At 39.3% G+C, this 25,122-nt stretch overlaps 2 protein-coding genes across 2 annotated transcripts; both read left to right on the forward strand.

Moving 5' to 3' along the window:
• The first annotated feature begins 684 nt into the window (after positions 1-684).
• Positions 685-19,596, forward strand: xpo6 (exportin 6). The gene is made up of 24 exons (XM_008305054.1): positions 685-1,259; positions 2,148-2,238; positions 3,033-3,145; positions 3,657-3,854; positions 4,617-4,776; positions 6,706-6,783; positions 6,959-7,490; positions 8,064-8,190; positions 8,297-8,406; positions 8,579-8,687; positions 8,899-8,991; positions 10,258-10,327; positions 10,431-10,590; positions 10,839-10,931; positions 11,415-11,559; positions 12,097-12,246; positions 12,496-12,685; positions 12,817-12,972; positions 13,877-13,991; positions 14,140-14,311; positions 14,562-14,723; positions 14,992-15,090; positions 16,241-16,471; positions 18,185-19,596. Exons 1-24 carry the CDS (start codon positions 1,257-1,259, stop codon positions 18,284-18,286), a joined length of 3,459 nt encoding a protein of 1,152 aa, XP_008303276.1. The 5' UTR covers positions 685-1,256; the 3' UTR covers positions 18,287-19,596.
• Positions 19,597-20,789: 1,193 nt separating this feature from the next.
• Positions 20,790-24,944, forward strand: nme4 (NME/NM23 nucleoside diphosphate kinase 4). The gene is made up of 5 exons (XM_008305065.1): positions 20,790-20,928; positions 22,586-22,716; positions 22,790-22,891; positions 22,975-23,087; positions 24,495-24,944. The coding sequence occupies exons 1-5, from the start codon at positions 20,790-20,792 to the stop codon at positions 24,613-24,615; spliced, it is 606 nt and encodes a 201-aa protein (XP_008303287.1). The 3' UTR covers positions 24,616-24,944.
• Positions 24,945-25,122: the final 178 nt, after the last annotated feature.

Genomic DNA, 25,122 nt, shown 5'->3' on the forward strand with positions numbered 1-25,122 from the left:
TTTGTTTGTTTTTTCTTTATGATCCCCTATTAACAGTATGAACACTGTAAATATATAAATAAAATAGGCTGTTGGTAATATAAGTGTGCTAGATAAATAATATAAAGATGGGCTTGTGTAGAGATAAAGATTGGGATGAATGAGAGTATGAGCAGTGTGCTATGTAGTCTTGTGTTTTTATATTTGTGGAATGTTAATTTATTTAAATCCAGTCATGTTTCTGTATTTGATCTCTGTTTGAACTGGTTGTTTTTAAGCAGAGAGAAAATTTTATGTGTTCACATTAGCTTTTTGTATATGCTTTATAAGGAAATTAGAACAAGTAACATTAAAATTGCTTTAAATTCTATTCAACAGTCCTCAATTCTTAATTATATTTACATTATGACTCTCAAAAATCTTATATCTGTGTATATTCTCAGCCATCCAGGTCATGGTAATCCTAAATTGGGTTTCTCCTTTTGGTCCGTGAGGACTTTACACCTCTCATCCAAAAACTCCAAAACTTTCTGTCCAAATAAAACAAATAAATAAAATAAATAAATAAATAAAGTGCAGTAGTTTGAAGGATGTAAGCGGGGATGGTTCATGTGTTTTTGTGACTGGCTTGACTCGGGCTGATCGGGTTGGTTGGTTGCGCCGATAGAGGAAGTTGCGGAGCGGAGCCTGTAACCTGCAAGCTAGCTGTATTCTCGAGCCGCCCTGAGTACTGAGACGGGGAATAACAGGAACAAGCGCATTTGGTGCTGCATATGTAGAGCTATTACACATTTTTTGTTTGTGTGAGATATATAACTCGGACGTGCACACTCACCCGCTTTGAATTCAGGAACGGAAAAAGACAAGTTGTCGTGACCAGAATCATGTCAACGGTTGACAGCTAGCTGAGGAGAAAACTCTGCCTTCATCCTTCTAGAAAAAGCTAACCAGTTAGCCATCCGCTGCAGCGTTAGCCACTGGGTCATTTAGCGTCGAAATGCCTGATGTAGGACGCTAATTAACGGCGCACACTTCTCCGGTGCTGTTTTAGCTGCTGTTGAGAGTAAAGTCGACCTTTTTGCCGGCAGAGTTGTGTGTAGAGTATCGACCCAAGCAGTCGAACCGAGCATGATGCACCCCCTTTGCGGTTACGTTAGCCAGCAACACCTTAGCTAACGTTAGCTACAGAGTTGGCTAGCTAGGTCACTAATGTGGGCTTATTGCTGTAATTAGTCAGTGACTGAGTAAACTGAAGAAAGCATCTGAGCCAGCTAAACATGGTGAGTGAAATTTAACGTGTTTTATTCAGCTACTTGTTTGTGTCCTGTCTTGTTTGCTAATAGCTAGCGCACTGCATAAGCCTTTGATTCCTATGTGTAAACAGGAAGACCCGGTGTTTAGTTAATAATGTAAATATGTTTCGTTACGTTTGGCTAACGGCTAATATGACTGTATGGATCTGTGTGCCGGGTATGTCATCTAACGGTTCGGGGCCAGGTATTCCACGGGATGTGTCAACTCGTCAAGCCATTTCACGGTGCAAGACGCCCATCTTGCAACACCGAATATTTTCTTTCAGCAGTGTTTAGCCTCGGCAAGTTGTGGCTCATTTGAGGAATTCAGACCTGCCTGCCACAGGGGCTGCTCTTTAAAAAAAAAAAAAAAAATCCACAATTTGTTATCTCGCATTTGCTTAGGCAGGGCCCGACTTCCGCCACACGAGAAAGCCAGATTGCAGTTTTGAGCTGCCAAAGCATATTTCCATGAGGCTGTGCCAAAACGTGCACACCAATCAGTGATACATGTGTAATTTTCGATTATAGCCATGTGCAGGTATGGACAAGTGCAGATAGGTTTCCAGTTAAGGGGTTTGCATGAGCTGGATCATATGACTGCATGCACTTAGATGACATAAATCGGCATAGGAAATGCTCAGATATCTAGACATGATACGTGAGTGTTTGTGCATTCTTTTCTTTACTGTGGGTTTCTTGTGTGTAAAAACGTGGCTTCATCTGCATATAGTATGACATGCACATCACTGAATGTTATATTTCTAATGTGCAGATACATATATTTCTCATTCTAATTGATAGATAGTGATAGGTTAGTAATATATGGTCTACATGTGCTGTTTGAATCTAACCTTATCATTTATTATTCATTAGGCTTCAGAGGAGGCATCGCTACGCGCGCTGGAGAGCCTGATGACGGAGTTCTTTCACAGCTGCACAACTAATGAGCGAAAAAGAGAAATAGGTAGGCTTGAGGCTTGTAAAGCCTGTAACTACACATTAGAAGAAAGGTCATGAATCTGTATTATCACACTTGTGTTTCCACCAAGCCAGTTTAAAATTTAAACAACAGTTATCGGAGTTATTGCTAAAACGATGCAGAGCCTAAGTACATGAAACAAAGGGGCGCCCCAGTAACCTAATGGGTCATGCACAAACCACATGATTGTCAATGGTTCAGGCTCTAAGCCATTTAGCACTTTGCTTCATGTTTACCCCTTACTCCTCCTCATTTCCTGTCAGCATCTCCACTGACATTGTTGAGTATAAATGACATGCTACAGAAACGAGACCTAAAAATGTGAATGAAGTCTGAGAAACTTGTTTGACTTTTTCCCAGGGTCAATTTAAGATCAGATGAGCTAACGTTTTAAAGGTGTGTATTATTCAAAGTGAAATAAATCACTTTGTGACTCTAATCTTTATTTTTAGATGAAAAGTAGGTGACAAATGGTAAAGTTTATTTTTCCCTCACTTGAAACTCTTCTCTACAAAGTCGTTTGAACAGCTGCCTTAAAATGGTTGGATCCCCCAGTACAATGTACCATATACTGGAATATACTTTAGCACAGCTCTGCTTTTCATTGCAGGTTATTTAGTGTGACCTGAAACAATTTCCTTTATACTTTAAGTATTTTTTGCATCGCTTTTTGTACACTTCCTGTGTTGTGACGCATTACTTTGAGGCTGTCTGCTTGTTAGGTACTACATTGTCATATACCGCTGTGAAAGACCTTGCCTACTTCCTTTTTTCTGCAGAAGAGCTGCTGAATAACTTTGCACAGCAGACTGGAGCGTGGCGCCACTGCTTGTTCTTCCTCTCCAATACTCGAAATGAGTATGTAATGATGTACAGTCTCACAGTATTTGAAGTAAGTCCTCTTGGCGGGAGATGCATATTTTCAGTTCAAAGTACTGTCTGGAGCTTTAATAAACCTTTAAATCTTTGAAAACAAGACAGTTATCATAAAAAGACACAGTTTTATACGTACAGAATGCAGGAAGAGGTGCACTGTAACAAGAATCTGCTTCATAGTGTCTTTCTGTTTCCTCATTTTTTAAATTCTGAAAAACAAGTCAGTTTAGTGTGTAATGCATTTGCATGGGTTAAAAGGCTGAGCATCTCTTGATCTCCTTTGGACAAACTTTAACCTTCTTTATTGCATACTTGGGAAACATGCTTAAAGTTAGGTATAGCGTGATGCTTACAGTGGAAGGTGTGTTAGTCAAAATGGTTTTTAGTGGTTTTATTATGAAAAGCACATTACAATAGGTTATTGAGAAGTGTTAGAAAATATAACTCCATAAACAGTATGTCTATATGAATGTGTAGTTTCTTTCAGACAAAGCTCTGACAGGCGGTTTTTTTCCTTCTACTTTTAGAACCTGGTGAACAAGATGTGGATTGGTGTTGCTTCCCAAGACAAGATGGAGATTCGCAGCTGTCTGCCCAAACTCCTACTTGCTCAGCACAAATCCGTGCCCTATTTCATCCGTAATAAACTCTGCAAAGTCATCGTGGACATCGGCCGCCAGGATTGGCCAATGTTCTACCATGATTTCTTTACAAACACACTGCAGGTAAGCCCTGCTGACCTGCAATGAAAACATTTAGTAACTGAATGCTGATTGACGTGTTAAATGGTAACACCAGACACAGAGAGTTTCATTAAAGCATGACTACAATGCCACAGTTTCTCCTGTATTCCCTGATGGGGTAAAGTAGTTCTGAAGAGTAACCTTCAGCATTTTACCTTTTACATCTGTCAAATTTATCTAAACCGTGTTTCAGGTTTTCTTTGTTTATAAATTAACCTTTGTTTGTTCAGAAAAATGTACTGTAGTTATTTCAGTGTTTGCAGTCAACCATGAAACATAAAGAGGAAGTGGTATGTCCTTATACACAGAAGAAATTTGTCAAAAGTTAAAAATGTTGCAATTTTTTAATTAAACATTTGTTAAATAGACACCAAGGTTTCCAAGAGGAAACTGTTCAGGTAAAGATGGGACGTCACAGTGACTAGATCCTCATATGTTGTCTCATTATGAATTCAGAAAGAAATAACGGTGTAAACAATGACATGTACTACATGTAGTGCTGTTTCCGTGAGGGTTAATTTTGTTTATGTGCTGTTTATGTGCTTTGCTTTTATTGTAGCTCGTCTTTGTTTTAGACATGATCCCTCCCCTCCACTATCGAGCACTGAAAACCCCTGAACTGTCCTCCAACCTTCAGAAAATCTATGTTATTGCTTCCTTTTGGAACAGTTTGAAGTACTCGGGGTTGGTTGGGAATATTTTGTGATCTTACTGAGCTGCTGTCTGTGAATCTTTGAACCACAGTTGATCCAGTCCCCAGCTCTGGCTCCACTGGGGTTGGTGATGTTGAAAACCACGTCAGAGGAACTTGCATGTCCTCGAGAAGACTTGAGTGTTGCCAGGAAAGAGGAGCTGCGTAAACTGCTGCTGGAGCAGGTACCGACTGTGCTTGGACTGTTGACTGGTGAGAACAACTTTTAATACTTTCTGCAACTTGTTTCCCTAATGTAAATGTACTTTTTTCCCTCTTTATTTAAAGTACAGTTAAAATGTGATGGGTCTAGACAACTACAAATTCATAACATCAGATATTGCTATTGAATGGAAAGAGTACGAGTGTGCTACTGTCCTTTACCAAGAATGTCGCCTTACAGCTTGTTTGCTGAGCAAGCAAATATTTTCGGTCCATTTATAGTTTGTCTTTCAGAGTTTTCTTAGCTCAATTTAACCTACAGGAGTAACTAAAGACTTGTGGAACACATTTTACTGCCACAGAGGAAGTACATTAATAAGGACTGAAAACAAGTTCACACCATCTCTCTGTGTCTTTGTTGGAGAAACTAACCAAGGAGGGAAATTTTGAGTCAGAGAATATGGTTCTGCTTCAAGAGCCTGTAACCGAGAGTCAAGATACACAGATGTGGCTTTAATAGATTATGTGTTTGTGACAAAAAATGTAGTAGTGAGGACTCTGTTCTCCTTGCATTAGCTCACCACAAGTGTAAAGAGATTTCCTAACTTTAAAATGTGTGATGTTGGCAAGGGAAGTCTTAAAATTACGATTATTTGGGCTAATACAGTCGTGACTCAATAATCTGACGCTGAATGTAAAACCTTCTTTTATGTCAGATAGCAAGACTATCAGATTGTCAAGACAGAGGTCAAGATACAAGGAGGGCTTGTTGCTTGAAGGGTCATTTGTTGTTAATATTTATTGTTTTTTAGCTTATAATAACTAATGTATTGTTAGAACACTACGCATCGCTGGATTTCACGCCTAATTGACCGGTGCGCTTGTGCAAGTTCCGGCCACTTCCACCCTGGTGGTGCGCTCTGACAGGGTGGAAGTGACCGGAACACACAGACAGTACTTGACTGCTGATGCCAGTTTAGTTTGCGGTTACAATTCTGTTTCCAGCATCGGTGACGGACGGAGGAATAGCGGATACGCTCCACTGTTACAATCCGTGTTTACTTCCGTAAACACTGGACACGCTCACTGCGTGTGACGTTGTTGTGTCCTCTTGTGGCACTTCTGGGTCGTATGAAGTTCACACAGCAGATCACATACAAGTCGCATTCAACTGGAAATGTGAATGAACTGGCAGAAAAATTGGATTTTACAAAAAATCTGAATTGAGCATTAAGTCCTGCAGTCTGAATGTAGCCAATCTGTCGGATTGTTAAGTCAGATAATACACCGTTATCCTTATTTGTGACATAAAACGTGATGTCGGCGTCGGAATTCAAGGCTGTCGGTATGTTAAGACTGTTTTCTATGGGTTCCGTTCCTTTTTCCTAAAAAAAAAAAAAGAAAAGTCAGATAGCAAGGTTTTCGGATTGTTAAGGGTCGGGTTATCGAGTCACGTCTGTATTCTGTGCAGCATCTTTTTGCTTTGGATCTTTTCCATATTACTGAAGTAGCATGGGTACCTTTCTTCAGTTTAACGTCATTTAATTCAGTATATTACCCAGCCCTAGTAGCAGATGCTGGTTGGTCAATTGTGGTGCATTTTCCAGTCTAGGGACAAAATTAAAGGTTGCAGGCAACATGCAGAAAAGAGAATTGTGCTATAAATGATTAATGCATCACACTTACTGGTATTAGGGGGATATGGCAATTAGAAATTGCACATGATTGCATGTAATAATGAATGAACTGCAGCCTGAGTGAGCCAACAGTGCTGTCTTTTTGTCAAGGGATATAAAGTCTTAAATGCAAATCCAATCCAATATTAAGACTAAGGCACATCAACAAAAAAACCAAAATCTCACTCGACTAAAAGTAAAAATAAAGTCTGCATAAATATGAGTGAAGCTGCCAGAACAAAGGTTTTGGTGCAACCTCTTCAGTATATTCCAGTAACTGGGTTCTTCACCTCTTGACTTTCAGGTATTCTGGAGACATACTGGGACAAGCACAGTGTCATCGCTTCTACTCCGCCTCCGTCACCCACCTCAGGAGAAAGTGGTGAGCAAACCGTCACTTTGTTATTTGGTTAAAACTGAAAGGACTTGATAGCAGTGATCATGAAGTTGTTGTTGCCTGTTTACATTCTTGAGCAGTGACTGCGGCAAGTGTTTTATCAAGCAGTTTGTTTCGTGTATGTTTACCACTCCACTTTGTGTTTTTTTAAATCTCCCAGTGGAACTGCTGGGCACTTTGTTTCAGGGCAGCCAGTACTCGAAGCTGCTTTGTCAGCCCATGGCAGCATTGGACAATGACAGTCAGCAGCTCTGTTGTCTGGTTTTGGAGTGTTTAGCGCACCTGTTCAGCTGGATCCCTCTGTCCACGAGTATTACGCCCACCCTGCTGGCTTCCATTTTCCATTTTGCGCGCTTTGGTTGTGATCTTCGCACGAAAGCCAAGATAGGATCCTTCATCTCCTCCAACTCCTCCTCCTCTAATGGACAGCTTAATCCTGGGGTAATGCCGCCGACATCAAACGGAGGAGGGCGAAACGGACAGCAGAGCGAGGGGAACAAAGTGGATCGCGCCCGTCTCGGCGTACTTGCCATGACCTGTGTTAATGAACTGGTGTCAAAGAACTGTGTGCCAATGGATTTTGAGGAGTACCTGCTGCGAATGTTCCAGCAGACCTTCTTTCTTCTGCAAAGGCTGACACGAGAGAATAATGCTCATACAGTCAAGAGCCGCTTACAGGAACTCGATGAAAGGTACAACTCGGCCCATGAGTGGACGCTGGTATTGTGCATAAAGGAGTGTTTACTGGTTAAAAACTAGATTTTTGCTTTGCAAATTCATCATAATTCGTTTTTATTGCACTTAAAACATTTAAATGACACTGTATTGTTGTGCTTGTGTTTAAGTTGACTGTTGAGTTGACATAACCGCGGTCTGTAAATGTCAGTTTGAAGGTGCTGGCTCACTTTCTGCACACATCTAACCAAAATGCAAGATAAAATGCTGATTTGTAGATGCCATGTTGTATTCAGTTGTCTCAGAAGTCAGACATTGAGCTTTTTGTAATCAACTCCTCTGTGACGTCATCATCACTATCAGTTGAGCTTGATAATTCAGTGAGTTGTTTGTCAGACATGAGAGCCACAATGTCACTTTTTGTAGTCGAGAAGGAAGCTGTTTTTGGGTAGCATAACTGAGAACTTGGCCTTTATTGAAGAAATGGTAATATAATTGGCCACCATAGACTTTATGATGTAACTTCTGACTGCAAGATGTTTATGATTATTTCAATAGTTTGTGTTAACAATTTTCCTCTCATCCTGCAGTTACTTGGAAAAGTTCACAGACTTCCTGCGCCTGTTTGTCAGTGTTCACTTGAGGCGAATCGAGTCAAGTCCTCAATTTCCTATTGTAGAGTTTCTTGCCCTGCTTTTTAAATACACCTTCAACCAGGTAATGATAAGCTTGTGAGTCATTGTTTATGCAGCACATGACAGTGTGTTGATTTTCTACAGGTGTCATGCAAACCTGCTTCTCATTGCTTTTTCTTTTTTTTTAGCCAACACATGAAGGCTACTTTGCCTGTTTGGACATTTGGAGTGTGTTTTTGGATTTTCTAACCACCAAAATCAAAAGCAGGCTCGCAGACAGAGAAAGCGTCCTAAATAGGTAAGTCACCTAGAAAACCTGTTTTCCAAAACTCCCAGTGAGATCAAATTCATCGATGACCTCATAATAATGCAACCATCTATACTGCAGTCAACAAAGAGCACCGGATGTTGGAATCGATGCTTTTGCTTGAAATTTCTGTTGTTAAACTTTTTCATGTTTGATTGTGCAGGTACAAAGATGCCTTAGTTCTTCTGTTGAGGGAAGTTCTGAATCGCATACAGTTCAGATACAATCAGGCCCAGTTAGAAGAGCTGGATGATGAGACTCTGGATGATGATGTAAGAACATTTTACTGACAGTATACTTCACAAATTGTCATTTACATTTTCTCTTAATATGTATTGTGCATCTCCTGTAGCCTCAAAAAGTCTAAAATGAAAGTTTTGATACTATTAGCGACATCATATTTACCTTTGAACACATGTTCACATTAAAAATATGTATCTTTTACTTCATAGTCTGATATTCTCCTTTATTTGGTAACTATAGCAACAGACTGAGTGGCAAAGGTACCTGCGTCAGAGTCTGGAGGTGGTTGCCAAGGTGATGGAGCTGCTCCCATCCCATGCTTTTTCTACTTTGGTAAGAAATCATTGTTGGTGGCATTTTGTAAGGTTAATAGACATTACATTATCAGCTTTTGAATTATATTCCAGACCATTTCTTGCTGATTGGCTGGGAGGGATGTGTTAACATTTAGCATCAGGTCACAGTTAACACAGTCAGAGTTAACTGCTAAAACTTATTTTGCAAAATCATTGTGTTAAGTGAATGCATCCACATGAATAATATTTAATACTTTATGCTACGATTGAAGGAAATTAATTGGTAAAGCTACTGGACTAACTAATTAAACTGACTTATAACACACATGCGAGTGTCTTAATTCAAAAACAAACATGGATAACTGAGGCAGAGACTTCGTTTCAACTTTTTTTTTTTTACCACATTTGAAAATTACATTTTGCTGCTTTTTTGTTTCATTATCTTCCAACTGGATGTCTCATATCCAGTAATCTATAACTCCAGGCAGCTGCAGCAGCAGTAGAGTGATGCAACACGGCAGTTTCACGGATCTGACGTGAACAGTTCTCTCATGTGAGACGTGTGAAATTTAGAGTTGAGACTTTCACAGTTTTTTTTTTTTTTTTTTTTTTTAAACAAACGGCTGTCTGTTAAGCTGCTATAAAAGGAGTGAGACAGTTTACTTTCCCTAGTGCGGCACTGTAACATACATATATATATATAATTCTATTGAAACGTCACATGATAAACCTAATATCTTAAATAAATAAAGGGCGTCTATTTGTGAGTTTTTAAAAAAATAGATAAATTAAGGGTAGTTGTGGTTGAGAATAGAAAAATACTTTGTTTATCCCAGGCCTGGAAAATTACTGTGATAGGGCAGCAGCAAAGAAAAAAAACACCGATCACAGGTGGTAAACAGCATGTTGTGTTCAGAGATGAGTTGCAATATTTTATAAAATAGTGCATCAAGTGAAGCCTTTATCATATGATCATTTTATAACTCGGTTCGTCAAACTGAACTTAAATTGTTTTTAAAAGTGATTTCATGAATTGTTTTTTGTTTAAACCCGGTTTCTTCCAAAAGATGACGTCTTCCTGCTAATCAGTTGCTAAGTTGCTCTTGAGTTCTGTGGTTGTGATTCTGTGTTCTTCTTTTCTTTTCCTTCTTTCATGTTTGTGTGTCTGCTGTTTTGGACACGTCTGTACTCATCAAGCGAAGAAATTAAATAATACCAGAAAGAATTTGAATTTAATTATCACATATGAAGAAATGTTCAGTGATGTATCAGCCTCATCGTTATTCCGCTCTTCTCTCTAAAGTTTCCCGTCCTTCAAGAAAATCTGGACGTATATTTGGGTCTGCAGCAGTTTATTGTCACCACTGGCACGAGTAAGAAACATTTCGCATTCTTTGACTGATGGTATTTCCATTGATTTAAATGATAGAGTGGTCTGTGGTGACGTTTTTTTGTTTGTTTTGTGTTGTTTTTCAGGTCGAAGGCTCAATATCTCTGCAGAGAATGACTGCCGTCGACTTCACTGTTCTCTCAGGGACCTCAGCTCCCTCCTGCAGGCCGTCGGTCGCTTGGCGGAGCATTTTATTGGGGAGGTTTTTGCTGCACGTTTCAGTGACGCCCTGGCAGTGGTGGAGAGGTCAGTGTTCAGCTGCTGAAGGATTGTTGTGCCAACAACTGGAGTCTAGATTTGTGCTTTAGAATGAACAGAATTATTGATGCACATTTTAGCCAATATTACTAAATCCTGGTTCATTCCTAAGTTGACATTGGCTTCTTTTCTATGCTGTATTGAAGTAAATTTCTATGTTTTCAGCATACTAGAGGGTATTGTTGTGTTTGATGAGTAAGTGAAATATAATGAACCCTTTGTTTCTTTTTTTCAAGGCTGGTTGAAGTGACTTGTTACGGCTCTCAGACCAGCCTTTATGACCTGGAGACCGCTGTGCCTTCTGTCCTCAAGCCAGACCTCATTGACGTGTGAGTATCACATGTTGAACGGAAAATGTAACCCTGTATATGTGACACATTGGTTAAAAACAACAGGATTATGTTGTTGAGTTATCAAACAAAGTGTTATTTACAAGAGACCACGAGAAATGAGAGCGTTAATAGTTGCACAGAAGTGAAAAGCCACCGTATCAGTTTACACATCGTTGTACAGTTGTCTCACCTCCAGAGCAACTAAAAGTTTTACACCACCAAGTTGCAGAATTGTTTTATTTCTGGAACTGACTTCATGTCTTCATGAATTTAAATGTTGTCTTTCAGCGTTTACTAGAATTTCATGACATACAAAAATATTACCAAGTAATCTTGTAAATAAATAAATTAAAACGTACTATTCACAGCACTACTATTATTACCTATCACAGTACTATTATGTAAATTCACAGCCAGAGGGGGTAAGTTGTAAAAAGAAGAATCAGGTTTTAAGTGTGTTTGTTGTTTTGTTTGTTGCAGACACGCACAGGCCCTTGCTGCTTTGCAAGCCTATTCTCACTGGCTTGCACAGTTCTACAGTGAAGTCCACAGTCAAAACCAGACCCAGTTCATCAACCTCATCACGTCCGCAGTAGATGCCAGTAGCCCACTCATCACAGCGAAGGTAGCTTGACTCATACTTTTTTTTCCATGGTTGTCTTTAAGGTAATAATTCAGTGTTTGACTAATTTGTTTTATATGTACAGTTTTAAATATCTGTTTACATTTGTAACAGCGTTTAAAAGTTATGCATGCCTCTTAGCAAACAAAATTTAAAAAATACACAGCAATACTGGGTCAAATATAAGAAACTAGCGAACTCTTGATCTATATTGCGGTAATTGTTTCATGTTGCAACAGTGGTTTATTGTGGAGGAAATGACAAATGAGAAATGTTAACCAATGCCTAAACTCTGCAGCTTATGTTCACAGATGTTTTTTTGTGTGTCTGTCTTCCACTTTCTGTATCTGGCCATTTAGCTCAAGTGAACTTATGAGAAAGTTGTACATAACGGGTGAAAGGGCTGTAATTATTCCGTGTTACTACCAGTATTTGCTTTCCCCTGCTTACTCACATATATGAAAAAGCAACACAGGCTGGAGAGTCTTGCTATTGATTGGCTCTTTTAGTTTTACACTTAAATTCTGTCTTTATCTCCAGGTACCTGAAAAGTTGCTGCTCTCAGCTTGTCACTTGATGGTCTCCATAACTGCCACAGTGAGGCCTGTGTTCTTGGTCACTTTGCCAGCTGTTCAGAACATCTTTAATCTGATTACTACAGAGAATCAGACCCGCAGACTGCCCCAAGAGGTAAATGTTGGTAGATTTTAATGTGCATATCTCGTGATTATAAAAACAATAGACGTTCAGCTAGATAGGATTGGTTAAAGTTCTCTTTTTTAATGTTAAATCAGAAATTTCTCTTTACACAAAACATTAAACAACGTAAAGATTAGGAATAAACGGATGTCTTTTAAAATGATCTCAAAGATTAAACATCTTGAAATGTCCTCAGTATTTGGAGTAACCCTGCGTGTTCATGTGTCGCTGCTCACACAGGCTCACATGTTGGTGTGTAGAGCTTTATCCAATATGCTGCTGCTCCCATGGCCAAATTTACCAGAGAGCGAACAGCAGTGGCAGACACGCTCCAGCAACCATGCCAGCTTACTGGCAGCCCTCACCCGAGAGTATCGTATTTTAAGAGGCACAGTGAACATTACTCCACGGCAACCCGGCCTGGATGACAGTCAGTATTTCTTTCTCTTACTTTAGTGCTTCATGTCTTTTTTTAAACACTCGTGGTTTCTTTTTACATTATTCTGACGCCTCCTTTCACATTCTTTGTCCTAATTGTGTTTTCTCGCTACTTTTCTCTAGTGAAAGCAGTGATAAAGCAGACCCTGCCTGTCCTCAGAGACATAGTGGACAGCATCTCCGGTGAATCCACTAAATCACGTCAGATCTGTTACCAGAGTCTTCAGGAGTCTGTCCAAGTGTCTCTCAGCCTTTTCCCAGTGTTTATTCAGCAGCCAGGTTAGTTTGTCATCTGCAGCCAACTGTCCAGAAAAAGAAACAACTAACATTTTGATCACAGTTTAAGAAGGTTTAAGAACACTTGAATATCTTTACTCATCTGCTATGTCACAGCGGACTACAGCTTATTCCAGCATGCGGTGCACTTTACAAACTGGTGGAAGTGTTTCTCTACCTCCTCCTAGTGCATGAAGTGTAACATTGCATGAAGAAAGAGGCCAAATCCATGTCTTTGTACAGTCTAAACCAGGGGTCTCCAATCCTGATCCTCAAGAGCCACAGTCCTGCATGTTTTAGATGTTTCCCTCTTCCAACACACCTGATTCAAATGATCAGGATCATTATCAGGCTTCTGCAGAGCTTGATGATGATCCTGATTCAAATGATCAGGATCATTATCAGGCTTCTGCAGAGCTTGATGATGAGCTGATCATTTGAATCAGGTGTGTTGGAAGAGGGAAACATCTAAAACATGCAGGACTGTGTCTCTCAAGGACTAGGGTTGGAGACCCCTGGTCTAAACATTTGTCTTTAACCTCAGTTTAGCAACATTATTTCTGCTGTAGCAACTGCTAGTTATTGATGCAGTTCTTTTACAGTTTGCTCTGGATTTCCTAACTACACACCTTGTTTTCGCCGTCACAGCAAGCAGCAGTGCTCATGAATGTTAATGCTTATTTTATATTAGGATGATGTTGGTCACAAAAAAGGAAATATTAAGATGTTAAAATATTAGGAGTCCTGTGTTCCAAGCTCAGTACAAAGCCACAGAAATCATTTGTGGGCTCAAGTAGTTAATAATAATTCCTACAAATAATGCAATAAATCCTTATGAACTAACAGTTTGAAGACATGCATGATTGTCTCACGGCCAACTTCATTAATTGTCACCTCTCTTTCCCAGATGTCACAGATGAGATGCTGGCCTTCTTCTTGACGCTGTTTCAGGCGTTGCGAGTCCAGATGGGTGTTGCCTTCACGGGTCAGATCATCCACACTTTCCTCAGCATGTTCACCAGGTACAAAACTTTCTTGATCAGTTGTATTTACAAAAGTACTACATCCTGTTTTGACGGATAAACATTAAAATTTTACGTGACAAACACTGAAAATGTAGGAATCCCTCTTAGGACCCAGTAACGTGATGCGACTTTTTTTGTGCTCCAGGGAACAGCTGGCAGCCAGTATTTTACAGGAGGGCAGTGCAGGTTGTAGAGTGGTACAGAAGTTCCTGAAAATCCTGCAGGTGGTGGTACAAGAACCTGGTCAAGCATTCAAGCCCTTCCTACCCAGCATCCTCTCGCTGTGCATGGAGCAGGTCTACCCAGTTGTGGCAGAGGTCAGTTGGTGCTCGTTAATGTAGAAATTTGACGTGGTTCCATTTCTGCTGTTAAGCTACGAAAGTTGTCAGTATCACAAAAGAAAGTCAAATTCACAATAATCGCAAATCGGTTCATTTAAATATGTTGAAAATGAAAATAGTCGTGTGCTTAATAATGATATAATTCCCGATGCTGTATTTTTGTCTTTGCCAGTTGTCAAATTTCCTGATTAACAGTCATTATTGAATCTGTTGTTTTTTTCGATAGCGGTCTTCGCCAGACGTCAAGGCGGAGATGTTTGAGTTGCTATACCAAATACTTCACCAAAACTGGAGGTACTTCTTTAAAACTTCAGTCTTAACAAGTGTCCAAAGAGGAGCTGCTGAAGACACGATGGAAAATGAAGCCCAGTTCACTGCCGCCATGCAGGTGTGTTTATACGTTTGCCTACTGTTGTCGTCATCGTACCTTCTGGGTGTTTTTGAGTGTCTGTTCTTCAGGTGAACAACAGTTTATTGTCCAATCGATGTAACAATGACAAAACTTTTTGTGTGAAGCATATATAATCTAAAATCCAACTGACGTGTTCTCAAAGTTAGAAGTCATCTTAAATTCTAACATTTTCTCGTAGATAACAGTCCATAGTTAAATCTATTTCCTCATGATTCCTTTGCTTATGCTGAAATATCTTTTCCAGGCTTTCGGACAGTCTTTCCTGCAGCCCGACATCCACATTTTCAAGCAGAATCTCTCCTATTTGGAGTCACTCAACAGCAAGCACAAGTTGTATCACAGAGTAAGTTCAGCTTTTCTATCAACATCTTTATTTTACTTGAGCAGCACATCATAGAGCAGAGATGCTACCAAACCTCTTTTCTGGAAGCAGTCTGCATACGTCCACAACTTGTCGATCATTATCAATCTTTGGAGTGTAACACTACACAAAATTCACACTGTGTTGTGTACCAAGATTTTGGAGTTGCAGTTCATTGCATTACAAGCAAGATTCTTATCATTTGTTATTGTAATATAAACATTCAACAGAGTCTCATTAGCTGTGATTCTTTTGAACTGCATTTAAATACTGGCCTGTTATTAACAAGCAAAATTAAACATGTAGGAAACAAATGTATATATATTTTAAGACCATAAACTAAGTATAACATAAAATCTCCATTGAATATTGATATTCCTAATTAATTCAAATTAACCATTAAAGCCATCCTTGTAGCTTAAGGACTACACAAAGTAATGGTAGATTTCTTTCTTTTGCACAGCCATTTTGTTTGAACAGACTTTATTGGAACAAACCACGAGCCATCACGGACTTGTTCAGTGTGAGCACAAGAATAGCAGATTGTTGGTGTTCAGGACGGAAAATAAAAACCGTAACCAGTCAACATCATACAAGACTAACAAAAAGCATTCCGTGTCTGCCTTTGCTTGTGTGCTAGCATGCTATAGCTACCAAACTTTTCAAGGTGGAGCTGGTGCAATATCTCTTCTGGAAGTGAGAGTGTCTGAACACAAATAGACAATTCTGACTGTAATTGCTTTAATCAGATCCTTTGTTACCCATGAAACCTGTTCAGTGTTTTTTTCTTTAGTTTTGTTGTGTTTTTTTTCCTCCTTAGGACACACGTGGTGACACTCAGACCATCATGACCACTGTATTCTTCCCAATAATAACATAAATATTACCAAATCTAAGATTTTTCAGGTTTAAGATGCACATCATAGTCATAACAAAGTAATGTACATTTTAAAAAATGGATTCCCTGTAATTAAAGAAGCAGTGAATGGACCTCAATCCATCACTCTGTCCTGCACACAGCCTCTGACTGACAAAACAAAAACAAACTCATCCACATGTGTGAACTGCAGCGATTCTCTACATCACGTGTATCGACTCTGTTGTCATTCTTATTGGTATTTTTGTGCTACAGAAGCTTTTCCGGACCTCGATGCTCTTCCACTTCATCAACGTGCTGCTGCAAGTCCTCCTCCACAAAAGTCACGACCTCCTCCAGGAGGAAATCACCCTCGCTATTTACAACATGGCCTCTGTGGACTTTGATGCCTTCTACTCCGCCTTCATGCCAGAGTTCCTCAACGGCTGTCAGGGTGTGGACACGAGCCAACGAGCTGTTCTCGCACGCAACTTCAAGCTTGAACGGGTAATCTAATGCTATGCTAACAGTGTTTCGGTGCTAACACACGCATTGTGAGTTGAATCTGCGAGCAGCTCTCTCCCAATGGGTAACCATGGTGACGTGTTTCACAGGCTGTTGGCACATTGTATGTTGCATTAAACAGAAACAGAATTAACCTGTTGTTACGCACCAGATTTGGCAAGACGGCTTAGATTTGTCCACAACAACAGCCAATAGAAATACCCAAACGTCTTCCCTTAAAGTCTTGATTGACCTGAATTATAACAATATATTTTCCACTTAACCTCCAGTGGCCTTGCAGGGAATTTGATATTGTTTGTGAAGGTTTTGAGACAACAGATTTATGCTGTTAAAGGGCTTTTATAACACTTTTGTTCATAGCATTTTCAGCAGCAACCTGTCTAAAAGAAGTCTGGAAGAACATGGAAACTTCCTCTAATGTATTTTGTTCTAAAGTAGTCTATGATATAAATTGAATATTCTTCTGTTGTATTAAAGTGGTATTGCACAGAAAGCTACCAGATCGCAACATGTTTTTATAGTTTGCTCCAGTAGTGACAAGTTAACAGCCAGAACCAAACAAACTGCACATGTGCTCTTTTCTTTCGCTTTCTGTTTAACTTTTGCAGCACAGTAAATGAACAGTTCTTAATCTATTAGCAGAAAAGGCATACAATATTCATATTAATGTTATCATTAGTCTATAATCACCTGCGACTATGAATTGTTGTGTTCTTGTTAGCTTAGAATGTGCCTTTTATATCTACTTTGGAAGCCCTCAGTGTTGCACCACCGCATTCCTACAGTAGCTCAGACCACTCAGACCAAACACTGGCTTTAGAGTTTGTGTTTTTTACAGTGAAGCGTCAGTAAGGTTCTGCTTCACGCTTGAAAACATGAGAGGTGATTCAGTTGGTTGCAGTTTGCAGCGTCACTGATAGATGCTGCTAAATCCTACACTTGTTTAATGGTATGCACACTCACTGGTGTTTTTATTTGCTTTGTGAGATGAGAACTGTGCATGACTGACATCTACCTGAGGCTACGTCTACACTGATATGTTTTCATTTTAAAAAACAATGTGCAACTGGATGAGTGTCTTTTCAGGAATAATCTATCCATGTGATCACGGCTTGCTTCTTTTAGAGCCATGAAATATGGGATTAATCAGAAAAAGACATGTAGTGACTGATAGGAAACAAACAGAAAGCAAACGTTTCCGAAATCTCAGTTTATTCCTGTCAACACGTCAACATAGGATTCACAGAGTTGAGGCAGTTTTCTAGAAGGTCATGACCTAAAGCTGCATTTGCATATGTACATAAAGCCAAAAATACAAGGACAAAGCTGAGTTCTGTCACATTGTGGCTCTTTTTCTACTTAACAGCTTGCACCTGCTACATGTTTACACCTTCAAGGAATCCAGAGTCTCAACTTCAGTCCTGGTGTTCGTTCACTTGAATTGGGCGGCACATCAAACAGAATAAAGAAACACCTGTGTGAATGATGGCTTCATTCCACTCATTGTCATGTCTCATCGGGACGTTTGATGATGTTGAGCATTATTAGTTCCACCTGTGCATTCTTTCTTTATGTATATCAGTACTTCAGAATTGATTTTAAATATCATCAAGCTCCAGCACATGTTTGTGTTTGCCTCGTGTTGTTTTCTTCACCACTGACTCACCTTCTGTCTCCTTTCTCTTCTTTTTGAAGGACCTGCCTTCGTTCACTCAAAGCGTGCAGCGGCTGGTGAATGATCTTCGCTACTACAGACTGTGTAACAGTAGCTTGCCCACTGGCACCATCAAGCTATAGCACAATGACTGATTGAACCACTCCACATCGACTATGATCTAAAGGACTGCCTGTGCTGACCACTTTGCCCAACACTCCTCCAATTCAGCTTTGCTCCACCTCTTCAGAGTGACAGGAGGAAGCGACACACATGGTTTGGTTGAGTAATTTTAGGTTGAGGATGCTGCTGATGTTCCTTTGATTTCTACTGTAGAAGGTTGGCACATTATTATTATTTTGAAAGCAGTGCCCTCCTTATGTATTGCCAAGGTTAATTTGGCAAGAAATGTAAACCTGGTCTGCAGTTGGCTTTCGCCCAGACCTGGAGCAGTCTGAGCCAGGCCTTCTTTCCCACGCCTCCGCGACAAAGCTGGGCTGGGACTGAGCACTTTCAACTCATTTTGAGTTTTTTAAATGTCTGCTTTCATTCATTTTTGCCTTTTTCATCTCCAAAGGAGACAGACTCTCAACTTAAGATCTTTCATATCATTCCATTCTGAAAAAGAGAAAACCTGCTTGATTAATAAAGTGCTTTTTTAGTAAAACTCACGCATTGGTTAATTCGTGCTTTGATTGGTCTGTGTTCCCTCTGGCAGAGTTGTTGCACTATTGTTTGTAAGAATAGCGGTTGTATTAGGAGATTCAACAGTTTGCTGTATCTTTGCACTGTTTTTGCTTTATAGTTGTTAATGACGGCTTTTCATTTTAACTTAAAATCATTGTTGTTAACTGCAGAATAACTTTTGAGGCTTGCATTTTTTTAATAACCTAGATTCAGATGTTGAGGTCTTTGCAGATGGACAAAGCAGAGACGGATTTTTATTGTGAGAAACTTTTGAGCATGAATAGACGAGAGTCTTGAGGCGTAACGTGTGAGCATTTGCATGGGAAGAATATTGAGAGAGTTTGACAACTTTCACAGTAATAAGGTGAAACAAGAGCACAAACTTCACAGTACTCTGTACAAGATGTTGCATCTCTTTCTGCAGGTTGAGCAGGCAGCGATGATCCCTGCTTCAATCCTAGTGTCTGGTATCGTTTATCAGTCTGAAGCTTTAGACATTAAGATGACTGAACACCTATAAAGTGTTTACATTCAGTTTTGCCGTGGGCTTTACTGTGTGATTGCTGGATGTTAGAGAGCTGTTTGGAGCTGTCTGAGCTCCACCAACAGGACTGTGAGGGAACAGAAATAATCTTAATTGTTGCACTGCTTTAGTTTGATTGAAGATTTAATTTTTTTGTCTCAAAATCTCACCGTGATGCTGAATTATGTAAATTATGTCTTTAATGTAAAAACAAGTATATATATAAATATCACTGTTGCCAGATGTTGAGAAGGTTTCAATTTAGTGTTGATTGAACTCTTAAAGATGATCATATTTATGGGGTTTTATGTAAAGGGAATTCCAGCAACTTTACACCTAAAGATCACTTTATTTTTAATATATTTATAATAACGGTGTCTTCTGTGGTTGTTGGATTTTACACAACAATGATATGATCTGGTCACTCAGCAGACTTGGAGTTCTTCATACAAACACTGAGTCAAAGTCAGAGTATCTTTGCTTTTGCTGCCTCTTTGGTAAATTTACAACACAATTTAAAAAAAAAAAAAAAAAAAAAAAGGAACCTGAAGAATCAGTGTTTGGCTCTTAAACTCACAGTTACCACACCCCTGCTGAATATCTGCTGCTAAAACAGGAAATTGAAAGTAGCTATGTACATTTTCTTAAATAAGTGCAATTTTGAGTTTCTTGTACTTTAGTATTTCCATTTCATGCTACTTTATACTTGTACTCCACAACAAATCAGCAGCTAATATTGTACTTTTTACTCTATTGCAGTTATTTAGTGACTTTCCAGATTTTGTTTAAGAATACAAAACCTAGTCAACAAATACATTCAATGTAATATTATACATTAAGATAAAACTTTATTGATCCCCAGGGGACATTTACAAGCTACCCAGCAGATAAACCATGTAAAGTATTTAAGTCACCAGCTCGAACCTTAAAGTGATGAACACAGTAATGCGTCAATATTTCTCATCCAAAATATGTACATTATTCTAAATTATGCTTTTCTGCATAGCAAGTACTTTTATTTTTGGCACTTAAAGTGTATTTTAATGCTAATCATTTGTTCCTGTTACTAAAATATTTTAAATGGATGACTTTTACTGTTCTTTTGCACTCTGGTGTTGGATCTTTTATTTAAATACAAAATCTTGATTATTTCTGAGGAGGTTTATGCACAAAACTTGTATTTTTGTCAAATCCAGTGATGCAATCAGACAGAAATGAAAATTATTTTTTTAAAAAAAGGAATCTTCGCTCAATGCTGAAATAAATATGAACGTTTTTGGAGAAATAATAAGAAGCAGCCAGAGGTTTGGCACCACTGGAGTTAAATGTTTGAGTGACAGTGAGGTTAGACGCACAGGGGGATGTCCACGTCCCGTGAGTTTTTATTGAGGAGGGTTGACTTCACTCTCCAGAGGTTGACACGTCAAAACACGGTCATGTTGCAGCGGTACATTTTTAACAGAATCCTCAAACAGTTTCATTCGGGGTTTCAAGAACCCACCAGAAGTCTGCTGTCTGGGTTTCCCACTGCGCTGCGGGGCGGACACGGAGCTGCTTGGCACAGGAGCAAATCAAGTAAGTGGCTGGATTTGTATCAGCTGGGGAGTTGTGCCTAATCATGCTTTTTTTCCCCCTCTCTTCTCTTTTTAGTATTTCAGAGATTTTACGCCTAACTTTAAGTGACTCTTTATGAGTTTAATGTCAGATTCAGAAACTGACCACGTAATTTGAGAAATATAAGTGATGTGATGTGACATAATAAAAAACCATATGTAGAAACATATACTTAAATAAAAGATTACTGTTGGATGTGATTGGCAGAGAATTTACCTCCAAAGCGTATTTGTTCCAAACTTGACAGCGCCATTTGCGATAACAAATCCCCCAGTCTGACGCACGGGGTCATGAACTGGAACTGGGTTAGAGGCACAAAGTTGGTGGGGATGACGCGAGAAACCAAACAAGTGGTCAAAATCTGTGCGTTCCGTGCGTAATGACCAAGGCACCGCACCAGCACCCACTAAACCCGAACCCTTCCCCCAGAACCAAACTAACCATGTCCCCTTACATCACTGGCACAGGCAGCCTTAAAGCTGAATGCCAGCGGACGGAGCTCTTCTCGTGGCGTGTCCCGTGTGTGTTGAATTGATCGCATGCAGTCATTCATTAGCTCGTGTGTGGTTTTGCAGCTGTGCGCAACGAGGCCACTGAGCAACATACACACAATATCTGTTGTGCCAAATGCTCTTTTACGCACAGAGGGTAGTTCTGCCTGTGTTTACATAAACTTTTACGCAGTCACACTGTGGGGCTCCACTCACTTTTTGGAGACACAAAACAAGGCCTATCTGTTTTTGCAAATGAACTCTTCAAATACAATCAGGAAAATGTACTTACAGTATTAACCGTAAAAATACTCAATGCAGAAAATTGTCACATGATACTGTACTATTATACAGTACATTATTTGATTATTATTACTCATGTTCTAATGTAAAAGCAGGACTTCACAGTGGTAGTTTCTTGACGTGGATCTAATTTTTCAACTATTTTGTATCCAACTGACACTAAATATGATTTTCATTACTGATTAAACTGCTGATTATTTTCTCCACTCATTGCTTTTTGAAAGAAAGAAAGAAAGAAAGAAAGAAAGAAAGAAAGAAAGAATTGCTGTTAGGCTTGTTTTGTCCAACCAACAGTCCAGACTTTTAAAATGATTAAAATCTCCATCACATTTATAAAGTGTGGAATCTTTATCCATTAAAAATAACTTAAATGTGGGTAAAATAGTTTCCAATTATTATTTGATTAATCATTCCAGCTGTACTTTACAAAATGTTCAATAGTTTAATTTATTTTTTAAAATGTTTAGAATAGAATAGAATAGAATGCCTTTATTGTCACTATACACATGTACAATGAGATTAAGAGCAGCTCCTTCAGTGCAACATAGAATAAAGAACAAAATAAAGAGCAAAAAATAAAATAGGAGAGATTTCAATATAAAATAAGATAAGTTATATATACAGTGTAAGTTATATGTATATAAGCTCTTTATATGTTTTTTGTTCAAAAAATTGTAATTTGTAAAGTCACTAAAGCTGTCAGATAAATGTAGTGAAGTAAAAATGAGTAGAAGTAGAAAACAGAACACTCAACTACAGTACAAGTACCTCCATGTTGTACTTAAGTCTAGTACTTTAGTCCTTGTTCTGTCTCGTCCCAGCAGCTCATCCAGATGTGAGGGAGCGGACTCTTATAGCTGTGAAGCCAGATGGAGTTCAGCGTCGCCTCGTGGGACAAATCATTCAGCGGTTTGAGCAGCGCGGCTTCAAGTTGGTCGGCCTGAAGATGCTGCAGGTACGCAAGTCTGGAATAAGTGTTTGTGTGATGTCCAAGCTCTCTACTCAATGTGTCTGTCTCTGTATTAAAGGTGTCTGAGGATCTGCTGTCTCAGCACTACTGTCAGCTGACGTCGAAGCCTTTCTATCGCAATCTGGTGGATTACATGACCTCAGGGCCAGTGGTCGTCATGGTGAGGGCATGATATCTGCTTCTTTTATATAAAATTAGCTCAATTTTTGCATTATGTTGACCAACTTTTGCATTTTTGCTCAGGTATGGGAGGGTGACAACGTAGTGCAGTCAACCCGTACGATGGTGGGACCCACGAATCCAGCTGCAGCTCAGGCAGGAACAGTCAGAGGAGACTTCAGCCTCCATGTCAGCAGGTAGCCTGATGTCACATCATGTCATCATACAGCTGAATCCAGAAGTTTACATACACCGTTTACATAGACTCATAACCTTTTTTTTCCTCACTGTCTGACATTTAATGTGACTAAGCTTTTTCTGTTGTCGGTCAGTTAGGATTACCAAAATTATTTATATTTGCTAAACGCCAGAATAATGAGAGAGAGAATTTTTTATTACTTTCTTCAAAGTCAGAAGTTTACGTACATTTCCTTAGTATTTGGCAGCGTTGCCTTTAAACTGTATGACTTGGGTCAAACGTTTTGGGTTTCCATCCACAAGCTTCTCACAATAGTTTGATGAATTCTGGCCCATTCCTCCTGATAGAACTGGTGGAACTGAGTCAGGTTTATAGCCACCTTGCTCCACACGCCTTTTCAGCTCTGGCCACATATTTTCTCCAGGATTTAGATCGGGCCTTTGTGATGGCCACTCCAAAACACTGACCTTGTTGTCCTGAAGCCTCTCTGTAACTAATCTGGCGGTATGCTGAGGGTCAGTGTCCATCTGACAACCCATTAGTGCCCAAGCTTTAACTTCTTGGCTGATGTCTTGAGATGTTGCTTCAATATTTCCACAAAATGTTCTTTCCTCATGATGCCGTCCTGCAGCAAAACACCCCCACAGCATGATGCTGCCACCCCCATGCTTCACAGTTGGGATGGTGTTCTCAGGCTTCAAGCTTCCTCTTTTTTCCTCCAGATGTAACGATGGTCATTAAGGCCGAACAGTTCGGTTTTAGTTTCATCAGACCACAGGACATATCTCCAGAAATGATGGTCTTTGTTCCTGTGTGCATTTACAAACTGTAATCTCTGGGACAGAGAAACCAGACTTGTGGAGGTCCACAGTTCTCTTCCTGATATCTTGGCTGATTTCTTTAAATTTTCCATGTTGTCACAAAAGGAAGCAGTGTGTTTGAGGTGTGCCTTAAAATACATCCACAGGTGTGCCTCCAGTTAACTTAAATGTTGTCAGTTAACCAATCAAAAGCTTCCAAAGCCATGACATCATCATCTAGGCTTTCCCAAATAGTTTGAAGGCAAAGCAATCTTAGTGTCTGTATTCTATTTCTATATATGCTATATATGCTATATTCTGACTTTGAAGAAAGTAGTAAAAAAAAAAATCTCTCTCTCATTATTCTGGCATTTGGCAAATAGAAATAATGTTGGTAATCCTGATTGACCTAAAACAGGAAAAGTTTAGTCTGACTTAATGTCAAACAGTGAGAGAAAAAAAAAGGTTTTATATCTTTTTCCACAGTGTATGTAAACTTCTGGTTTCAATTGTAAGGTTCAGGACTAGACTTCATGTGAAGATATTGCGTGTGGTCTCTCTGTCCTGGAGGTAAATTAATCTTGTGTGGATGTGGGTATTTAAAGGAATGTGGTTCACGCCAGCGACTCACTGGAAGGAGCTCAGAGGGAGATCCAGCTGTGGTTTCAAGGAAAAGACCTCCTGAACTGGGACTGCTACGACCAGAACCTCACGATGGAGGAGTGAGGATGCTGACGGTAGGAGGCAGTGAGAGTCAGTGATACCACCTCTCCTCCGGCTCGTCTCTTCCGACACAGCGACTGGAAAAGAAGAGGAGCCACATCAGTGTTCCTTCTACATAATTTACCTCATTAAATGCACTTATCAAAAGATTTTTGTTCAATCAAATGTGAAATTTCAGAATTTAAACTACATGAGCAACTACACGCACAAATATGAAGGTGGTAGCATCTTTTTAAATCTATTATTACCTGAACTTAAAATTGACTTTATGTTCAACCAAACCTAAAACACAGGATATTGGTTTTAGAAATTCCTATCGTTCATGTTGTGAGCTGTTAGTTTTGACTTTCAAAATAAGATCATTTTAATTCATTGTCTGTTATTTTTCTTTATTTACTTACTCTCCCCTCATTACATGCTGTGCAATTATTGTTCACAGCTTCTACACCACCTTTACAACCCTCTTCTTTGATAACAAATATATGCAAAATAATGTAATATACATATATA

This window comes from Stegastes partitus, unplaced genomic scaffold (assembly GCF_000690725.1).
Source record: "Stegastes partitus isolate 25-593 unplaced genomic scaffold, Stegastes_partitus-1.0.2 Scaffold43, whole genome shotgun sequence".
Taxonomy (NCBI): Eukaryota; Metazoa; Chordata; class Actinopteri; family Pomacentridae; genus Stegastes; species Stegastes partitus.